The following is an 18,337-nucleotide window of genomic DNA, read 5'->3' as shown; positions in this document are numbered from 1 at the left end:
TCTCGTATCTCATGTCTCCTCATCATCTACAACACACTCTCTAGAAATGTACTTCGCATTGTTATTCCCGGTTTTTGGCGGTGTGATGTAAATACACAAATAAAGACAAGGTGATTGTAAAGCCAGCGACAGCCTTGGGGCGAAGCTGCTAGGCTGACTACACGGCCGTGCCCGTTAAAGGAGAGAGAGGCTAAGTGACAGGCGAGCGAGGGCAGAGAGTGTGATTCAGAAGAAGGGGTCGAGGAAGGAGAGAATAGATTTGGATTAAAGAGGGAATTGTGTGAAAAGAGAGAAAGAGCGAGAGAGAAATGGAGGAACCACGTGAGTCTGTTTGAAGTTTTTAGATAAGTTTCGCAGCCTCATTATCACAAAACTGTAAGTTTAAGTGTGCCTTTGTATTTAAGGACGGGAGAGGAAGAGCGAGTACGCAGTCAAGTCAAATAAATTCGATATCACGTTTTGTTGTGTGGATTCAACTGAGAGGAAAATAGAGATACTGCATTGAAAAGAGAGGGTGTTAGAGCCCCTGTGAAGAAGAGACGAGGGGAAAATCCTCATACAAACCAGCCGATGAATATTAATTCAGCTCGTTTTTTTTTCTTTTTTTACACACAATGATGCATCTGTCTCCTCTTCCTGCTTTGGGGAAACCAGTCAAGAGGGACGGGATAGATGGAGAGAAAAAGGTCACGCTCTAAAGAAAGCAGCTGTCGAACATATTAAACACCACAGGACGGCAGAATAAATCAAGTGGGAAATTGTAGGCAGAAGGAGCAATTTCCACAGGTACCAAGAGCGCAGCGAGGAAAAGGAGGCAGGAGGGAGACCGAGAGAAAGGGGGATGAGGAAGAAGAGAGGAAGATATCTGAGCAGATCGGCAGCGATGCTTACAGGGAATACACTTTAAGAGCTGATTAATCTTGTCCTTTTTAGTTTTATTTTTTTTGTTTGTGTGGATAAGTGGCCTTGAAGGCAGACATCATGATGTCATGTCATGATGAGGAGCTTTGTTGGAGTTTAATAGCAGCGCTTTTTTCTTGAGGGCGGGGGCGTTGGACTCATCAGGTGGTGGGCCGCATTCGTTCAGATGAGATCTCACAAGGGCTGGATTATTTTCTGCTAACATCAACATGACCCGAGTCATCACATGGACGTTTTAGGCTACTTTCTGATTTATTATTTTAAATCAATCAATTTGTAGCTGTCAAATCGATGACAAATAAAATAAAATAACACGTGATGTATAATAAAATAAAGCAGAAGAGAGAAATCCAACAAGTATATAACATACAAGTTTGTCATTTACCTCCCAGAAGAAAATAAAATATCTTTCTTTCTTTCTTGAAAAATTCTGCATTCCATGTCAATCTTAATTGAAAGGTCCCGGGACCCACAGGTGGTCATTTGAGCGGGTCTCCAATAACATTTGTGTTTTTGACAAACTGTAGTTTTAAACTCATGTTTGATGTTGTATTGTTGTAATTATGGTTAATTATGGTACATATTCATATATGTAGTGTATATGTTTCTGAAAATTAAACAAATAAAATCCCAAATCTGAAAACTGTACTCTATGAAACAGTGTCACATCATCATGACAAACTAACTACTAACTATCCAACTCACAATCTCCATTTATGTTTAGTTTTTCCACCTCTGGTTTAAACCGGTGGATCTCAAACTTTTTTCACTTCTATTTTGTAGCCAAGTAATCGCTGACCAGTGCAAAACACTGGTTGAAAAAACAAAACAAAACAAAAGCTGACATAAAAATATACAATCCAGCGTCATCAGTGTCTGAAACATCAGCCCGATACTGAGGATATTTTGCTTTTTTTTCCTCTTCTTTCTCCTTGTTTCGTCTTGTCTTCCCCGTCAAAGCGAACAAACATCTTCGCTCGACGACCACGGCAGCAGATTTAAACCACAAACACACACATTTGACCAACTTCTTATAGCATAGGCTTATTATTTTAGGAATTATGCACGACTTATATTTTTAGAATTAACATTTACAAAGATCTCATTTACCCCCTGCAGCACTCCAACGTACCCCCATTTGAGAACCACCAGTTTAGACTGACATGTTTTGCCTCTGAATGGAGAGTTTTAGAGTCCCATGATGCTCTAAATGCTGTTTCAGAGGCTTTTCCACCCTGACAACAATACAACTCTGATGGAAAGAGTGTTTCCTTCTTAGCATGCAATGGTAAAATTGAAAAACAGCATTTTTGATGCTGAATAGCAGCCTACATCAGCACTGAAAACCCATGTAAATGTAGACCTAAAAATAACAATAATAAAAAAAACATCCACAACTGTTCTGCATTACTTGAATATCTTTGATATCAGGTCAAACACCTTTCAGAACTGTTACTCATGAGTTTTTTCTCATACAATACGATATTATACAAATGGGGTGCTGGTTCAGGGTGACGCTGAACCGGCATGTCGTGCAAATAAAAGGGGCTGTACTTAGGGACAACAATTTTTTGAAAACAGCATTTTTATTTTACTGAAAACTCAGCACCAATTTCCTTTTGCAGTATGCACAGGTAAAACTGGCACAATTTGGTATTGCTGATGTCGCTGTGTGACTTTCGTTCTTTTCACACGCTCAGAGCGGATCAGCTTTAAAAAAAATCACCGGCATCGGCTTTCCAAAGACCCATGTTGCTCACACCCTATATTCCTTGGAACTGCATACCTGTCTCTTCCCTTCCCTCTCTTCTCTTTCCCACACAGTTATATATATATATATATATATATATATATATATATATATATATATATATATATATATATATATATCAGGCCAATATTTCCCCTGTTCGGCTTTGTCTGGTGGAGACACGAAGGAGATGAGAGGGCAAGAGAGAGAAGCACAGACATCCTGAGTCAACACTCAACTTCTCTCTCTGCTGCCTGTCAGAGCAAAGGTGGGAGGCAGCCAATAAATCTGTCTTTGCTGCCACAACAGCCAGCCAGCCAGCCGGACAGCCAGCCAGCCAGCCAGTAAGACAGCCGGACAACCAGCAGGAGGCAGACAGACAGACAGACACAAGATGCAGGCTGTTAGACAGAAAGACAAGCAAGCATGCAGGTAGGTGATGTCCTATTGTCTGATGTGACGTCTGTGTGTGTGTGAGTGTGTGTGTGTGAGTGTGTGTGTGTGTGTGTGTGTGTGTGTGTGTGCGCAAGAGTGAGTCACGAGTTTCCATGGCAGACGATATTAGAGTCAAGCAAGACCTCATTATTTCCCTCCCAGCATCATGAAAATTAAACGAGCCGCTTGGAAATGCTCGCGGATGACAGACAGAAAGCAGAGCGACCGGCAGAGACAGACAGAAAGGGAGTGAGCGAGACAGACTGGAGCAGAGACAGACAGAAAGGGAGTGAGCGAGACAGACTGGAGCAGAGACAGACAGGCGGTTGTTTATTAGCCGGCTGACAGTTGGCATCTGGCCTGGTGTGCTTCCAGCAGCACGGCGCTCCTCGACCTGTTTTGGCTCGCCGCTGCTGAAAAACAGTGGCTGCTGACTGTTGGGCCTGACACACTGAGTGACAGTTTTAATTTTCTCTTTAACTCGCCTGTAACATTATGAGGATGATGGGTCAAAATTATTAAGGCCACACTGCCTAAGGAGATACTGGTATGCCGGTGTCATATCGAGCTTAACAAATCTATTTTACAAGGTCCCGAAGCCTCACTTCGCTTTGCTTTATTCATACAGCGGCCATATCTGATTTGTATTTAATTTGGGGTGGGAGACCCGACCTGGGAGACAGCCGAGCAGATGTTAAGAGCTCGCTAATTTTAATTTTTTGCTAATTTGCTAAGAGGTTGCTAGTTTAGAGGTAGACACTGATGGCTGAAGTAACATTAACCAACATTTCTTGCTAACGAACCAGTGGGGTTTGCTGCAGAAAGTCTCTCCATTGGCATTTTTGCTGTTTGCAACGACGGCGTCACGTTGGCTCTCCGCCGACATTTTCTATACCGTCTGACTGGTCGGTAAGGAAGAAAAAAGTTCAGCTGAATCGATTTAAAGAACAGATTGGTGTTACACAAAACTAGACGACTTAAGGAATGCGTTGGTACCAAGTTGAATATCACTCCAAAGTTTGGCTAAATTTTGGCAAAACCGACCGAGAGAGGATACAACGTTGTTAGCTTATCATTAACACTGAACTCAACCTCAACTCATGTTTTTCCAGATAAATGCTGACTACATTAGTGTCTTGTGTGTGTAATTTGGCCTCTGTTCCAGTCTTATCTCTTGTATTAGACTTTATTAGAAGATAATTTTGGAGTACTTTTTTTAAAAGCTGACAGGTAGAGTTAGCCTCTGCGGCACGGTCCTCTCATGAGGTTTTGCCTCCCTGAGTCTGAGGTAAATCAAAAATGGCCACCAGATGAATAATTCCCTTTAGCAGGTACTGTCTTGTCCTGTTATCTTGCCCGGTGCACCGCCGTCCTTGGGATTACACACTTTCTCACCGCTGGAGTAATTTCACAGCTCTTGAGGCTCTTGGTGGGGGTTCAGGACCTCAGGTTGTAAACCGCAGAGGAACCGGGCCCGTTCGCCGCTCCAGTCAAGAGGACTGGCATTCAGCTGTCTGGCTGCAGCTGCCTCATTTAAAATCAGAGCCGACTTGTTGACTACATTGAAAGGAATTGTTGTTCGGCAGCCAGACAAGGAACAGTGAGCCCTTTTCTGTCTTGTTAATCTTGTTGTTTTTTTCCCCCGTCCACGACTTCTCTCCGTGAATAGAAAAGTAATAACAAATTACGACAGCCATTTGATTTGCATTTTGTATATGTGCCTACTTAAATCCTCTGAATCTAAAACAGTGTATACATTCATTTGACATCGTTCATGTGTTCTGCTTGTGTCCGGGTGCTCTGCGGCACCGTGGGCGTCGACGTGCTGCATCCATGATGAAGATGTTTTGTTCAGCCTTCATCTGCATCAGGGAAGTCCGGGCTGTTTCTTCATATTTTCACTTCTGCATCCCCACCTCACTCATCTATTTTTACATTACGAGTTAAGCACCTCCAGCTACTTTTTCATTTTGGATACTAAATCATGTCATATTGGCTGTTCAGCAGGTCCAGCAGCTCACGACTAGTTTTTTGTTGTTGTTTTCATGGGTTTTTGAAGGCCAGTGCCAATACTAAGACTGTTATTTTTGGATCAAAAGTACCAGTAGCTGATATTTTGTGCCAGTATTCAGTATCACAAAAATTCTCATTCATTTTCAGGACAAAAAATCAAGAACAAATGTTCAGGATCTTATTCTTGTCAGGTATAAAAGCCTCTGAGGCATCATTTAAAATATTGTGGGATACACTGTAGTAGACATATTGATTCATTTTGCAATAAAAATATAATCATTCAAACTGCTTCATTCATCATATCAGAGGTGGACAGCGCTGACTGGCTAATACTGTATCTGCTGTCCAATAAATCAGCAGCAGAATCAACTTATATTGGCAAACAAATTTGTTTGTCCAAACCTACTTACAACTATATTGCATGGCCCAGTGTCATGTATATCAAAAAGAGAGCACGGTCTTACACAAATTCATGAGGGATTTCCTTTCACCAGAGTGATGTGACCTTATGCCTGAAGTCCTCCCAGGGAGACTTTGTTGGTAAAATAAAAAAATAAAAAAAATTTAAACACGGCTTTGTTGGAATTCAAAAATACCTGCAAGAATTATACCAAGGCTGGGGTTCATATGCATAACGGGTGAAATGTCCCTTTAAATACAAGCATAAAGCACTAGAGTAGATCATCCCCGGGGTAAACCTGGTGTCACACAGCAGGAGGAGGGCAAGAGACAACCGCTGGGCAGATCACACACACACAAACACACACACACACACACACACACACACACACACACACACACACAACCACAGAGAGAGAAATAGAGATTGTATTTCATCAGGATTCATGTGTTTTACAAGATTTAAGGCTTTAAAAAAAATCAACTGAAATGATACAAAAACACTGAACAGATGCACACTCGGCTTAAAAACTATAAGAATGACCTTTCTGAGACTGAACTGCAACCTCTTGTGCACAATTTCAGTTTCAATTACACAGGGCTTAATTAAAAATCCTTCGTTAAGCTGTCTCTCGCCCATCATCTACATCTCCCTGTTGTGACTAATGTCCATCTAAAGGTTTTTTTTATTTAAGAATACCTTGTCTCTTCAGCATCAATCATGAAGTGGGGATGCAATATGTGAGACCCCACAGAGTCACTCTTTTTGCCCAATTTATATCCTAGTGTCTGTGACTGGCAGCGACAGGCAGGAAATTGTCCCCACAAATAGGAAGCGACAAATACAAAAGTGTCTCTTAAAGTGAAAATCCACCCTACAACAACGTTTGCCCCCGAAACAAGGCTATATATATATACACACTGTGGATGATGGGGATTGTTTTGAATGGGCTGGCAGCAGGGAGTATTATTTTTGTGAAGCTGTCTGTCCCTGGTTGTGGCTGATGTTGACCGGCCCGGTCGACAGGAGAAAATGTTGACATTTTACATTTCTGCAAGCAAAGGATACACGGAAATGTCACCTTTTTCTAGTTTCATGACGTAGTTTATTTAACTAACTGTGCAATAATTTATACCTCTAGGGCTTTACAATAATTCAACAGTGCAGTATACATCCGGTGTATATCGGTATACTCTGTGCATATGCTCAGTGATTTATTTCTGTATTTATTGTTGTAATATTTTTGAAAGATTAATGCACATATTTGTACATATCGCTTATACTTTTTTTACAACTAGGATTAATGCACAGATAGAAATAATGCATATATTTATCCAATAAAGGGGATCAATGAAGTAAGTAGGTCGGGTGGGCGGGGTGGTAGATGGCACAATGTGTTTGACAACTGTGTTTGTTTTTACATATTTATGTTTGCTAGCTAATATTAGTGAACATTTCATAATATTAACCAAAACCGTTTCCTAACCTTAACCATGACGGCGAACTCTTCCCTAATCTTAACCATGACCTTTTCCTAACCTTAACCAAGTAATTTTGGTGCCTAACGAAGCTAACAAAGTGAATTAAAGTAGCTAATGAGCTAATTTTAGCTGGCATTCACGTACACGTGAACTGTAACGGTCATGTGACGTGCACAGGCTCCACCATATTGACTATGTAAGTCTAAATGTTGATATGCAACATATTTTTGGCTCAGAAACGCTGACATTTCAATGTGTTTGTTGCTTTGCAGAAACATAAAATGGCAATATTTTATTGTGAAGACTACAAAAGAAAATGGGGTGTTGTGAGGCTGGTTCAGGCACAGGTTGGATTATTATTTTAAATGAGTGAGTGGTTTAGAGTAAGCTGGACAGACGAGCAACGTCTTCAGCACCTCCACCCCCGCTGCACACTAAAGCTGCCAGTATAGTAGGGATGAAATTTGGCATGTTCACAAAGCGGATGGTTTGTGACCAAAACAAAATGTAGCACTGGCTTCAATCGCTGCGGTGTGCAGGTGCCTCGCTCGCTGCCCACGATCTGCTATTGCTGGCAATTAGTCAAAAATGCCACATGATAGGTGCTGCTTTTTATGTTTGTCCTTTGGGCTGCGTGCTCTTTGTTTACACTGTGTCCTCTGCTCATTTTCCAGATGAATCAGAGGCCAGACGTGCTGAAGTTGAGAGAGGATTTGTGCGTTTGTGCAGAGGATCTGAGATCACAAAGACACGGAGCTGACAGCAAACTCCTGGACTCAAACAAATTGAGCATCAGCGGCCCCAATTTGTGCATGCCAGCATGGAAAAAGCTGCATGGCAAATTGGAGGTTCACCACTAGTAGGCTATTTAATTCCTGTTTCTTTGTGTTTGTTGTCACATAGTTAAAGCGACGTGGAAATTTAGTAAAAAATCTCCTTGTATATGTTTTTGAGCTTGATATAAGTGCTGCCACAAAGGTTCACCATAAACTCCAGTGGTTAGAAGTTGACTAGAAATGAACTAGACAGTAAGACCGTATAGAAAAAAAAATAGATCAGATCTACATTCTCATTCAAACAGTGATGAAACTTCAGCAGCCAGGCAGTCAAAACCTATTAGACCACGGCTTCCTTATTACTTCTTTATCACTCTTTGACTCAGGTTTCAAATGCATTCATATTTTAGTTAGAACTATGTTTTTGACAGACATTTTTTTCAATGCAATTTACATGAATGATAATGAAAGGATACAGACTTGCCTTGAGCTCTGAAACATATACAGACAAATGTTTTATTAAACTTCCACAAAGCTTTTTAAAGCTGCGTCATTAGGAGTAATGAAACCCCAAACGGCGGTGACGTCACCACCTTTTTTATTCTACAGAAGATCAAAGATCAGCCAATAGCAGATGGCAGTTTCAGTATCATGTTTTGTATGAACAGACGTCAGGATATACTTGGTAGGTTTGATGTTTAGTTCCTGTTTAAATGAACAGACCTCAGGGTGAAAAGTTAGGATGTGTTTCCTCAGGACATGAAATAACATGTGCAATGATGTGCGTGCTAATTGAGTAAATCAATGAAGGTGAAACAGTTTCTAAACTCTTTCCATCAGTAGGGAAGCCTTTTTCTTTGTATATGTTTGTGTGTGGATGCATGTGTGTGTGTGCGCGCGAGAGAGAATTAGTGAGTGACGTGTGTGTTCTGAGGGGGTTAATGGGGTTTGCTCTATGCAAAAGGATGATTCGGTCTCTCCTTCTTGCCCTGAGACGCGGCGTAAATGAGCCTTGTCTTTTTTGTGGCTAATCACTTTGACTGGAGTTGGTGCGCGCCTGGAGCAGCAGCTGCAGCGCTGCATTGATTAAGTGCCATCCAGCGTTCCAGAATTACTTGAGGCAATTATAAAACTTCATTTCAATTTTCATCTTCATTTAATTATCATTTAAGTCTGTTATATGCAAGGTGCTGCTTTAGGGGCATATATTTTAAAAATGACGATACTAAGTGACGATATTAAAAAAAAAAAAAAAAACAGCAATAAAAGAGTCACTCCTTTAAAAACAAAAATGTAGTCAGAGACAGAGACCCTTTACATTCATGAGTTTGCCTCTTGATCTGTAAACTTTCACATTTTCTCATGCTTAAAGTTCAGTAGGAGAGATTTTTTTCAATTTCTCCTGATTTCTCCCTTCCCCGCAGCAGTGAACGTCTCGCAGAATCGACCCACAAGGCAGTTTTTCTGCCATCTGTCACCACCAGGGTGCATTATGTGGCAGGTCTGGATGCTTCCAAGTTGGATTTGGGTTGAGCTGAACTGCGATGAGCCAGGCAGCTTCCCAGAGCGCTCAAGGTAAACTGAGGCAGAGGACAGGCACAAAAAAACAAACTTTCATCTAACCAGCATATTTCACACACATTTTTGCAATTACTTATTTTCATCTTGATTAATTAAAATTTGCTTATTTCTTTCATAAGACATGTTTATGTTTGTGATTTTTCCCAGTGGATAAAGTCAGAGAGGATTCCTCTGTTTCATTCCAATGTGTAACTAAATAGTTGGGAGTATTCACAAAAATATGCGTATGGCAAAACATTTTTGTTTTGGAGGAGTTTAAAAAGTTGCTCTGGCATTTAGAGAACACTATTTTGAAGAAATGGGTGTCCCTGTGTGTGTGTGCATGGGAGAGAGAGAGAGCGAGAGAGTGTGTGTGTTTGAATATGAAGTAATGTGAAGTATAATGACAACATGAAGGGTAAACGTGAAGACAGCTAATGTCACGACTTTTCAAAAAGATGTCTGGAGAACAAACACCAGTTCACCATAAATAATCATATCACTGAGCATAGTGTGAGTCCAACCTCACACACACTCCGACCATCCTCACACACACTCCGACCAACCTCATACACACTCTGACCATCCTCACACACACTCTGACCAACCTCATACACACTCTGACCATCCTCACACACACTCTGACCAACCTCACACACACTCTGACCATCCTCACACACACTCTGACCATGCTCACACACACTCTGACCAACCTCACACACACTCTGACCAACCTCATACACACTCTGACCAACCTCACACACACACTCCGACCATCCTCACACACACTCTGACCATCCTCACACACACTCTGACCAACCTCACACACACTCTGACCATCCTCACACACACTCTGACCATGCTCACACACACTCTGACCAACCTCACACACACTCTGACCAACCTCATACACACTCTGACCAACCTCACACACACACTCCGACCATCCTCACACACACTCTGACCAACCTCACACACACTCCGACCATCCTCACACCAACACTGCTTTCCAACCAGAGTAAACCAAATTATCAGGCAAGGTAAAGAAAACCATTTGAAACAACGGAGAGGGGAAACTAAAAGCCACAGCAGACTGAATGTTATCTGGCCCTGAGAGGAGATGATGAACCGTCAGAGTGTGTCTGTCCTCTCAGAAACAGAAAGCAGAGACAGATCCTGACCGAGTCCACCACCACCACCTGGCCACCGAAAAAGGACGACACCAGAAACCCTAGTTGGGGTCACTGTTGGACAGGTGAGACAGAGACGCACTTCCTCCTACAAAGTCAAATAAGCAAAAGTCACCTTGATGAGTTCAACTCTGTAATTTCAGATTTCAAAGAGCTGAATGACCTCTCAAAATTAAAAATACTTTGAGGAGAAGGGAACAGAGCACATCTTGCTGCCCAGTAATGATCATCATACCACAACCTGAAGGACAGTGAGGGACCTAGACACACACACAGCACATCCACACACACACACACACACACACACACACACACACACACACACACACACACACACACACACACACACACACACACATGTAGGATATACTGTATTCTTAATGTTGTTTTAATGTACTGTTATTGTGTCCTGTCTCAATATTTTAACAAATTGTACTTTGATGCTTTGGCAAGGTTGTTCTTGAAACTTTCATAACAATAAAGCCATTGAATTGAGAGGGGGAGAGAGAGAGAGAGAGAGAGAGAGAGAGAGAGAGAGAGAGATAGAAGACAGAAAGAGATCACTGGGTTTTTCCATGACATCCAAAGGGGCAGCAGATGATGACACACCGAGATAGTAACACATACACAGACTAATGCCTGCATGCGTACACATGCACACACACACACACACACACACACACACACACACACTCACTCACCAGGCCTGAGGCTTCCTCTTGAGCAGACCCTGCCTCCTCCAGCGGGAATGCGGGCTAAGATGGTAGGTCAGCTGGCGGCAGACCTTCTCCATGGCGCCCAAAGAGTCTCCCTCCTATTGGACAGACGGGACAGGAGAGCAAAAACCATCAGCTAAACCCCAGGTGACTGTCAAGTGACGAAACACACCTTCTGGCAGCCATACTGGAGGTCCACTCTTGGGCTGTGTCCCAGTTCAAGGGCCCCCTCGTTTGTACGACGTGGACTATGAAGGTGCCGTGACGACTAGACCCGCGTTCTGCTTACCAGCCACTAACCGGGACGGTCCACTGAGGAGTCCCCAGCGTCGCCTCACAGAGCAAATAGCTGTAACTCATTACTAATTAAATGATACTCCACAAGAAAGTATGTGAACGTATGTTAAATGGATCTAACCGAGACTGCAAAGCCTTTAATCCTTTCAAATCACCATTTTACTCTTAGTCATGCTAGTTAATTAGGTGATTAACAAAGCTGTGAAATGAGGCTCCAAATCCATTTTTTAATGTTGCCTTTATTCTAAATGAAAATGGTTAACATTATAAACAACTTATCTATATATATTTGAATTAGCTGCATTTGTATGAGATCTTCGGTTCACAAATTAGTGCCAAGTGTGTATACTTTGTTTGACAAAGTAGTGGAAGTGACAAAGTGGTAAGTGTCAGGGTTGTTGGTAATTCGTTAGACTCCGTTCACGTTTGATACTGCTGTTCTATATCACTTTATTTTATTTTATGTCAACGTGGCCGGCACTGTCATTGTGTCATTGACATTAGCTAGAGCAGGACTTTATACAGTTGCAGGATGGACAACCGGTGCACTGAGACCAAGAAATGAAGACGATGTCCAAAGGGGGAACCGGCCATTAGTCCATCGGCCCATTATCCTAAAACCCAACAGTCCGAAAAAAACGCCCACTGGACAGAGAGCCCATTAGTGTGACAGCACATTATCCTGAAAACAAACAGCCATCATTCTGAAACTCCAGTACCAAAAAGTGTCTCTGAAAAATGTCCACTCTGTAAATTTAGTGAAGTTTAGGCAGGGGCTTCCTCGGGTCAAGGTTAAACAGAGGAGGATGCATTTCTCAGCAGGGATGCAAAACCTGGAATAACACCAGCAGCCACTGAACTCCAGCAACTCCAGAGTGTGGATTTTTGGAGCAATGGGACCTTGTTTTTGGGATAATGGACCGTCGGGTTAATGTGCCTTCAGTCCAATGGGACATTTTGCCGTCTATTGGGGTTTCGGAACAATAGGCCATCAGACCAATTGCATGACACTATGCAAATTGGACAAAAAAACAAAACAAAACAAAAACAAAAACAAAACTCCAGTCTGCATTATTTGCTCCATAGTCGAATCTCTGCACGGCCAAAGCTCAAACAGCATACATAAATCAGAAACCGATTTATCTACTGGACTTTTCTATGCTCATTAATATTCAATATTAGTGGCAATATTAGTGGGGAAATGGTGCAGCAATATCACTTTCAAGTTCACAAGCAAGACCAGGCTCGATTGTAGCTTCTTTGGTGTTATTCTGTTGCGTAACGTATCATGAACATGTACGAGCACAGAAGTCAAACTTTGCCTCCCTCATCACAGATCCTGCAGTGGACACAGCATAAAATATGGCAAAGCATAACACTCGCATCAAAACTTTTAAGGAAAGTGACTGATTATAGAAAATACTGCAAAATGTAAAGTAAAAGCTTGTAATACTGTGACGCCATATGTCAAGCAGAGACTAAGAGGAACAGCGGCTGCAAGTCACAGTTCACTGACCGGAATAGACAGACACTCAAGAGAAGAACTGCTAAACAGCAAGTTTGGCATCAGTGAAAATTTGAAATGCTGTTACTATGATGTAATGTCCTTTTTTATGCTTATGTTTATGTTGCGGAAACATACAGCTTGTGTATATTGTGGTTTAATATTTAATTATGTGGCCAGTGTTGCTCTTTCAAATGCTAATGCCATCTTTGTTGATGTTTTTCAGATGTGCCTTTGAATGAGAAGGGTTTTCCAGAGATAGCTTGACCCTAAACACCACGTTAGATATTATTCACTGAACATTTTCTATCAGATTATGCTTTTTTTTTTTTTAATGTAACATAAATTATTCCTCTTATAATGTTGAGAAAATGGGATTGAGGGCTCATAGGCTTTTTCAGGTGTATGTTTGTATTCCTCAGCTGTTTAACATTCAGCCACTATTTGTCCCCATGCAGCCTCAACTCCAACACGATGGAGGCAGCAGGCGGTGGAAAATGTTGCATTAAGATGTGACACAACTGCAGAGCCTCCATTGAGAGACATCGAGCATGAACAATCACCTTAACAACAGATGATACCAGTGAGGCGTGTCAAATTCTAGCCCACATCATCTCCACATGCATTTCTCAGTGACCTGGTACAGCAGCAGCTCTCCATTTTCCAGTGATGAGCAGAGTGATGAATTCCCATTTCAATTTCAGCAGCAATATTAAAGCCACAAAGAAAAAAAGCAGTTAATTTTGTTATCACCTCTTCTACATATCAGATTGAATTTCAATTATCTGAACGCTATAGCCCACTCCACCCCCTCTTCATCTTCTTCATAATTAGTTGTTATCCCTTCACGCTGGCTGAGTTGGGTTGGATGACAAATGAAAAGTTTACTCTCTCCAGATGGAAGCGTTCCCACGTATATTTTATCGAGCACAATGATGAACTGCGCCATCGTGGCAAAAAAAATGAAACTCGCGATCATTTTGATAAATGCCGCGATCGCGTCGATTTATGAATATTTTGCTTTCTGGAGATAAAAAAATATTTTATGCTGCACTTTTGCAACTTATTCTGTCAGGTTTTTCAGTGCAGTGTTTCTCAAAGAGGCAGCAGCTACTTTCACTGCCTTATTCTTGGTGTGGTTCATACAAATTACATACAAATTTGAAATCAATAAATAACAATCGGGGGTGAAAAACACTGCACATCAACACAATTTTGTCCTCCAATCATTCACAGAGAATGACCTGGATTCTTCTGATTTTTGAAGGTGAAAGAATATACAAATTAATGAAATGAGTAAGAAGTAATAGGTGATCTATCACCTCTGGAGGAGAAACAAATCCCAAACAGCTGATAATATCCCTCGGCATTTGAAGTGGCGGTTTTATGCGCTGCATTAACAATTCTCCATCGAGTAAAAACACAGATCCTGCACATAAACAAGCGGTAGATACATGGCTTTGACATTTTCAGTCGATGGGCTGTTAATGGTTTTGCTTGCAGAATTGATGGGCTTATTAGAAACACACAAACACACACGGACTTATCAGAAATGGCGGGAATCTCCCCGGTGTTTGCATAATTGTGTCCGGAAATGCAACCACAAACGCACCATGGGACTGCACAGAACCTGGACTTTTTGTTTGTTTGTTTGTTTGTTTGTTTGTTGGCCTCGCATTGATCACTGGCTGCAGTCCACGGCTTGCACAGCTTTTCTCAGATGAATACAGGGTGGAGAACTTTGCGTGTTTCCTGCTGATGGAGCAGAGCGGCGCCTCCAAAAGATGGCCGGCTACCTGCAAAAATGTTCGGCAGCATTTAGCCGGTGGCTGCCGGTCGTGTGCCGCCCCGCCGTGTGCATTGTTGTAAAGAGAGAGGAGAGCAGAGCGAACAGGAGACGCCGAGCTGCATGTGAGATTAGCATCGAGAATAAACCAGACGGGTGAATGGAGTGTGGAGGCAACAGGCAGGAATAAGACACAAGGACATAATTGGAGGGTTTGAGGATCAGTGGAGCAAAGAATTAGCACAAACACCTCCCATCAGCGTCACGCTTGTTATGACAAGAGGACACACACATACACACACACACACTCAAATGCACACACATACACATACAACACACGCACTCATTATGATATGAGCATGTAAGAGAATCAGTACGCACAAAGGCGCATAAAACACACAAATGTGCACAAAAAGACAGAGATACATTTGAATAAACACACACACACACACACACACACACACACACACACACACACACACACACACACACACACACACAGGAGCTTGGGGACTGAACGCGCCATGGTGTGTTGATGGACAAGACAGCTTGTTACCGGCTCACCATTTCAACACTGCCCGTCAGCCTTAACATTAACCACAGCCCTCTGCTCTGCTGCGCTGCACTGTGTGTGTGTGTGTGTGTGTTTGTGCTTGTGTGTGAGAGAGAGAAGTATTCACGCATATTTAAATGTATTTATTCAGACGGTGAGTCAGATTTGCAGGTATTGAGTCTAAAACAGATGGCAACGAAAAGAAGAGATATGAACAAAAACATACAGTATTTCTTAATCCATGGGCTAGTACACTGTATTGTGCACATTAGTGTGTGTGTGTGTTCGTGAGTAAGCAAGTTAAGATAGGAAAAAAAAAAAAAAACGATTTCAAGCAGAAAAGCATTTTCAATGAAGTGGAATTGAGTTAAGTGGACTGATGCCCAGAGGAAAGTGTTGGAAAATGCCTTTCACTCCTCATGCCGTCAAATGAAATTTTTCTATTTGTGGATGTGGTACAGTGTGTGCTGTACACACTGTACCACATCTTGTGTATAAGATGTAAATACACATAGCTTCCATAGTCTCAAGGTTTCTTATTTGTCTTCATTTGGAATGTAGTCACATTTTCATCTGAATTTTTTTTCCTGCTTTCCATGTAGCACTGAATGCTCTGTCATTCTGCATACAGGTGCGTGCCGTAAATTACAATGATGATTGATTTTTAGCTCTGTAGTGTTACAAAACATGTTCAAGTGTTCGGGCTTCACTGTTTGATTCAAAAGACTGGTTTTATTACTTCTTCATTTGTTCCATCTCTACTTATATATCGGATTTATTCATTCAATTAGTTGTTTTTTCTGTATCCTATAAACCTGTTAATCTCACCCAGTGGACCCCAAAATTTTTTTTATGTCAAGAACCCTGAAAATACATGAGATGATTTTGTCCTGAGAATATTTTTATTGTTCAGTTTTGAGAAAACAAAAGTTGTAGCAGCCAAGTTGTGCTATAACCTTATTACATACAGATTTTTGTTCTATTTATATAATATAATATGTAATTCCTCCTTTTGCTGGGGACCACCTTGTAACCTTCTCACGGACCCCTGATGGTCCCAGGACCCCAGTTTGACATCCACAGCGGCACGGTTCTGTCCTTAACATCAGCAAAAACTATAACCAAATCAAAAAGTGGACAAAACGTCCTCTGAGCAAATGGTCTCTCCTGTATGGAAAACACACAGGACACACAGTTGGACCTCAAATCAGTGTGTGTCATGTGAAAACTTCATAACTCAGTTTTCACTGATTCACTTGAAGGACTGCAGGTTTCCTTTGTGCGTGTAGAAAATCCTCAGTAAAGCCGCGGTCTTGTGAAAAGATTTCAAAAGTTATTGGATGAACTCGAATACACGTGGAAGCTAAAAATATGACTGTTTTCCTTCGTTGGGTGACAGGCCGGCTTTTTGACTTAAAGGGCGTTTTGATGAGCTGGTTCTCAACCTTTCTGGTGTCAAGGAGCCCCAAACTGATCCCCATCAGGCCGTGGGTGTGTATTTGGTCAGATGTAGCCACAGGGCACCCTGTCTGATAAGATTTAGTTATTCCACAACTGTCTGGACTGTAGATTGGCAGATTAACAGTGACAAGTGAAACCTATAAGCACAACAGTCACTCTTACACATTCTGTCATTTGGGTTGACTTCTAGTCAATTAAATAATGATGAAATTAAAATACTCCTAATTTTTTGGGACCGTCTGGAACCCTCTCGAGGACCCCTGGGGATCCCTGGACCCCAGGTTGAGAACCGCAGCCCTTAATGCTGTGCAGCGTTGAATCAATACAGTAAGATTTAAGGCTTATACAGATATTTCCCCAAGAGCCTGTGCTTGAAGCTAATCATTTTAAACTGGACTTTGTGTGTGTGTGTGTGTGTGTGTGTTTGTGTGTGCTGGTGTTTTGCGCTGTTGCTTTGGTAATGCAAGAGTGATGTCATGGAGCCAATAAAGCTTCACGAATTGAACTGAGTCGACAGAGCGAAGGTCGATGAGACTTGCAGCATCTGGCCGGAGCCTCATGGGTTTTACCGTGGCATTTTGAACGTTTTATTACGGCTCCCTCCCTCTCTCGCTTTCTCTCTCTGTCTGTTCTATCACTCCCTTTATTTCTCTCTCTCTCTCATCCCCTCTCTCGCTTTATCTCCTGCTCTTCTCTTTTCTGCCTCTCCCATGTTCTCTGGCCTCCTCCTTCCCTCTCTCTTCCTCCCCCCTCTCTCTCTCTTTTACATTATTGATACAAGGCACATATATGAATCTCTGGTCTCTGGAGCACCTCTTCTCTCTCTTTCTCTCTCTCTCCATCTCCCTCCCTCGCTCTCTTATTTCTCTGTCTGCTCCCTCTCTATTCCCGTTCCCCGAGGCAGGCCTGCTGATACAGTTAGCCCACATAGCACAAATGGAGCCATAATGGGAGCCTTATTTTTCACTGCATGTCCGGCCGATGCACTGGCCAATTACTGCTGAGCGATTCCTCCGCTGTCAAGATGAGTTGTTTGGATAAGTTGAATCTTACTGCTCTCTCGGTGCAGCGAGGGATCTGGCAAACAGCTGACGGAGAGTTAGGGCTGTTCTTTATAATATCTGAGGGAGAATACACTTAATCAGCACTTGCCTGGTAATTGGATGGACGCAGATATAGGGGACTTGAGTAATTTCTCGCCAGCTGAGCGGAGGAACATGTTGTTCTCGCTCGTCCCCGTCACACTGGGAGCTCTGACATGACTGGAGGATTGTATATAGTTATATGTGCAGAAGTGTATACCCATTTGTGAACTGCACATGACTTAACATGGTTTGAATTGTTCACAAGTGTATGCGCTCATGGCAAACACAAGAAATGTGCTTATATCGGTGGGAGGCAGCACGCCTGGATCCTAAAAATTATGTTATGAACGACATTCTCAATTACATTTAGAGGGAAGTGTACCTGGTTGTGGATTACATTTGTTGCTCA

The 18,337-nt window shown here is 42.1% G+C and overlaps 1 protein-coding gene across 1 annotated transcript in view; it reads right to left on the bottom strand.

The window, feature by feature from the left end:
• lrrc75a (leucine rich repeat containing 75A) overlaps positions 1-18,337 on the bottom strand; it is a 61,098-nt gene that overhangs the window by 15,668 nt on the left and 27,093 nt on the right. The window contains exon 3 of the mRNA XM_030067514.1: positions 11,228-11,340. Coding sequence (XP_029923374.1) covers positions 11,228-11,340 — 113 coding nt within the window. The remainder of the gene's footprint in view (positions 1-11,227; positions 11,341-18,337) is intronic.

This window comes from Myripristis murdjan, chromosome 13 (genome assembly GCF_902150065.1).
Source record: "Myripristis murdjan chromosome 13, fMyrMur1.1, whole genome shotgun sequence".
Classification (NCBI taxonomy): domain Eukaryota; kingdom Metazoa; phylum Chordata; class Actinopteri; order Holocentriformes; family Holocentridae; genus Myripristis; species Myripristis murdjan.
Note: the sequence above shows the minus strand (reverse complement) of the source record. Positions and strands in the feature narration are given on the sequence as shown.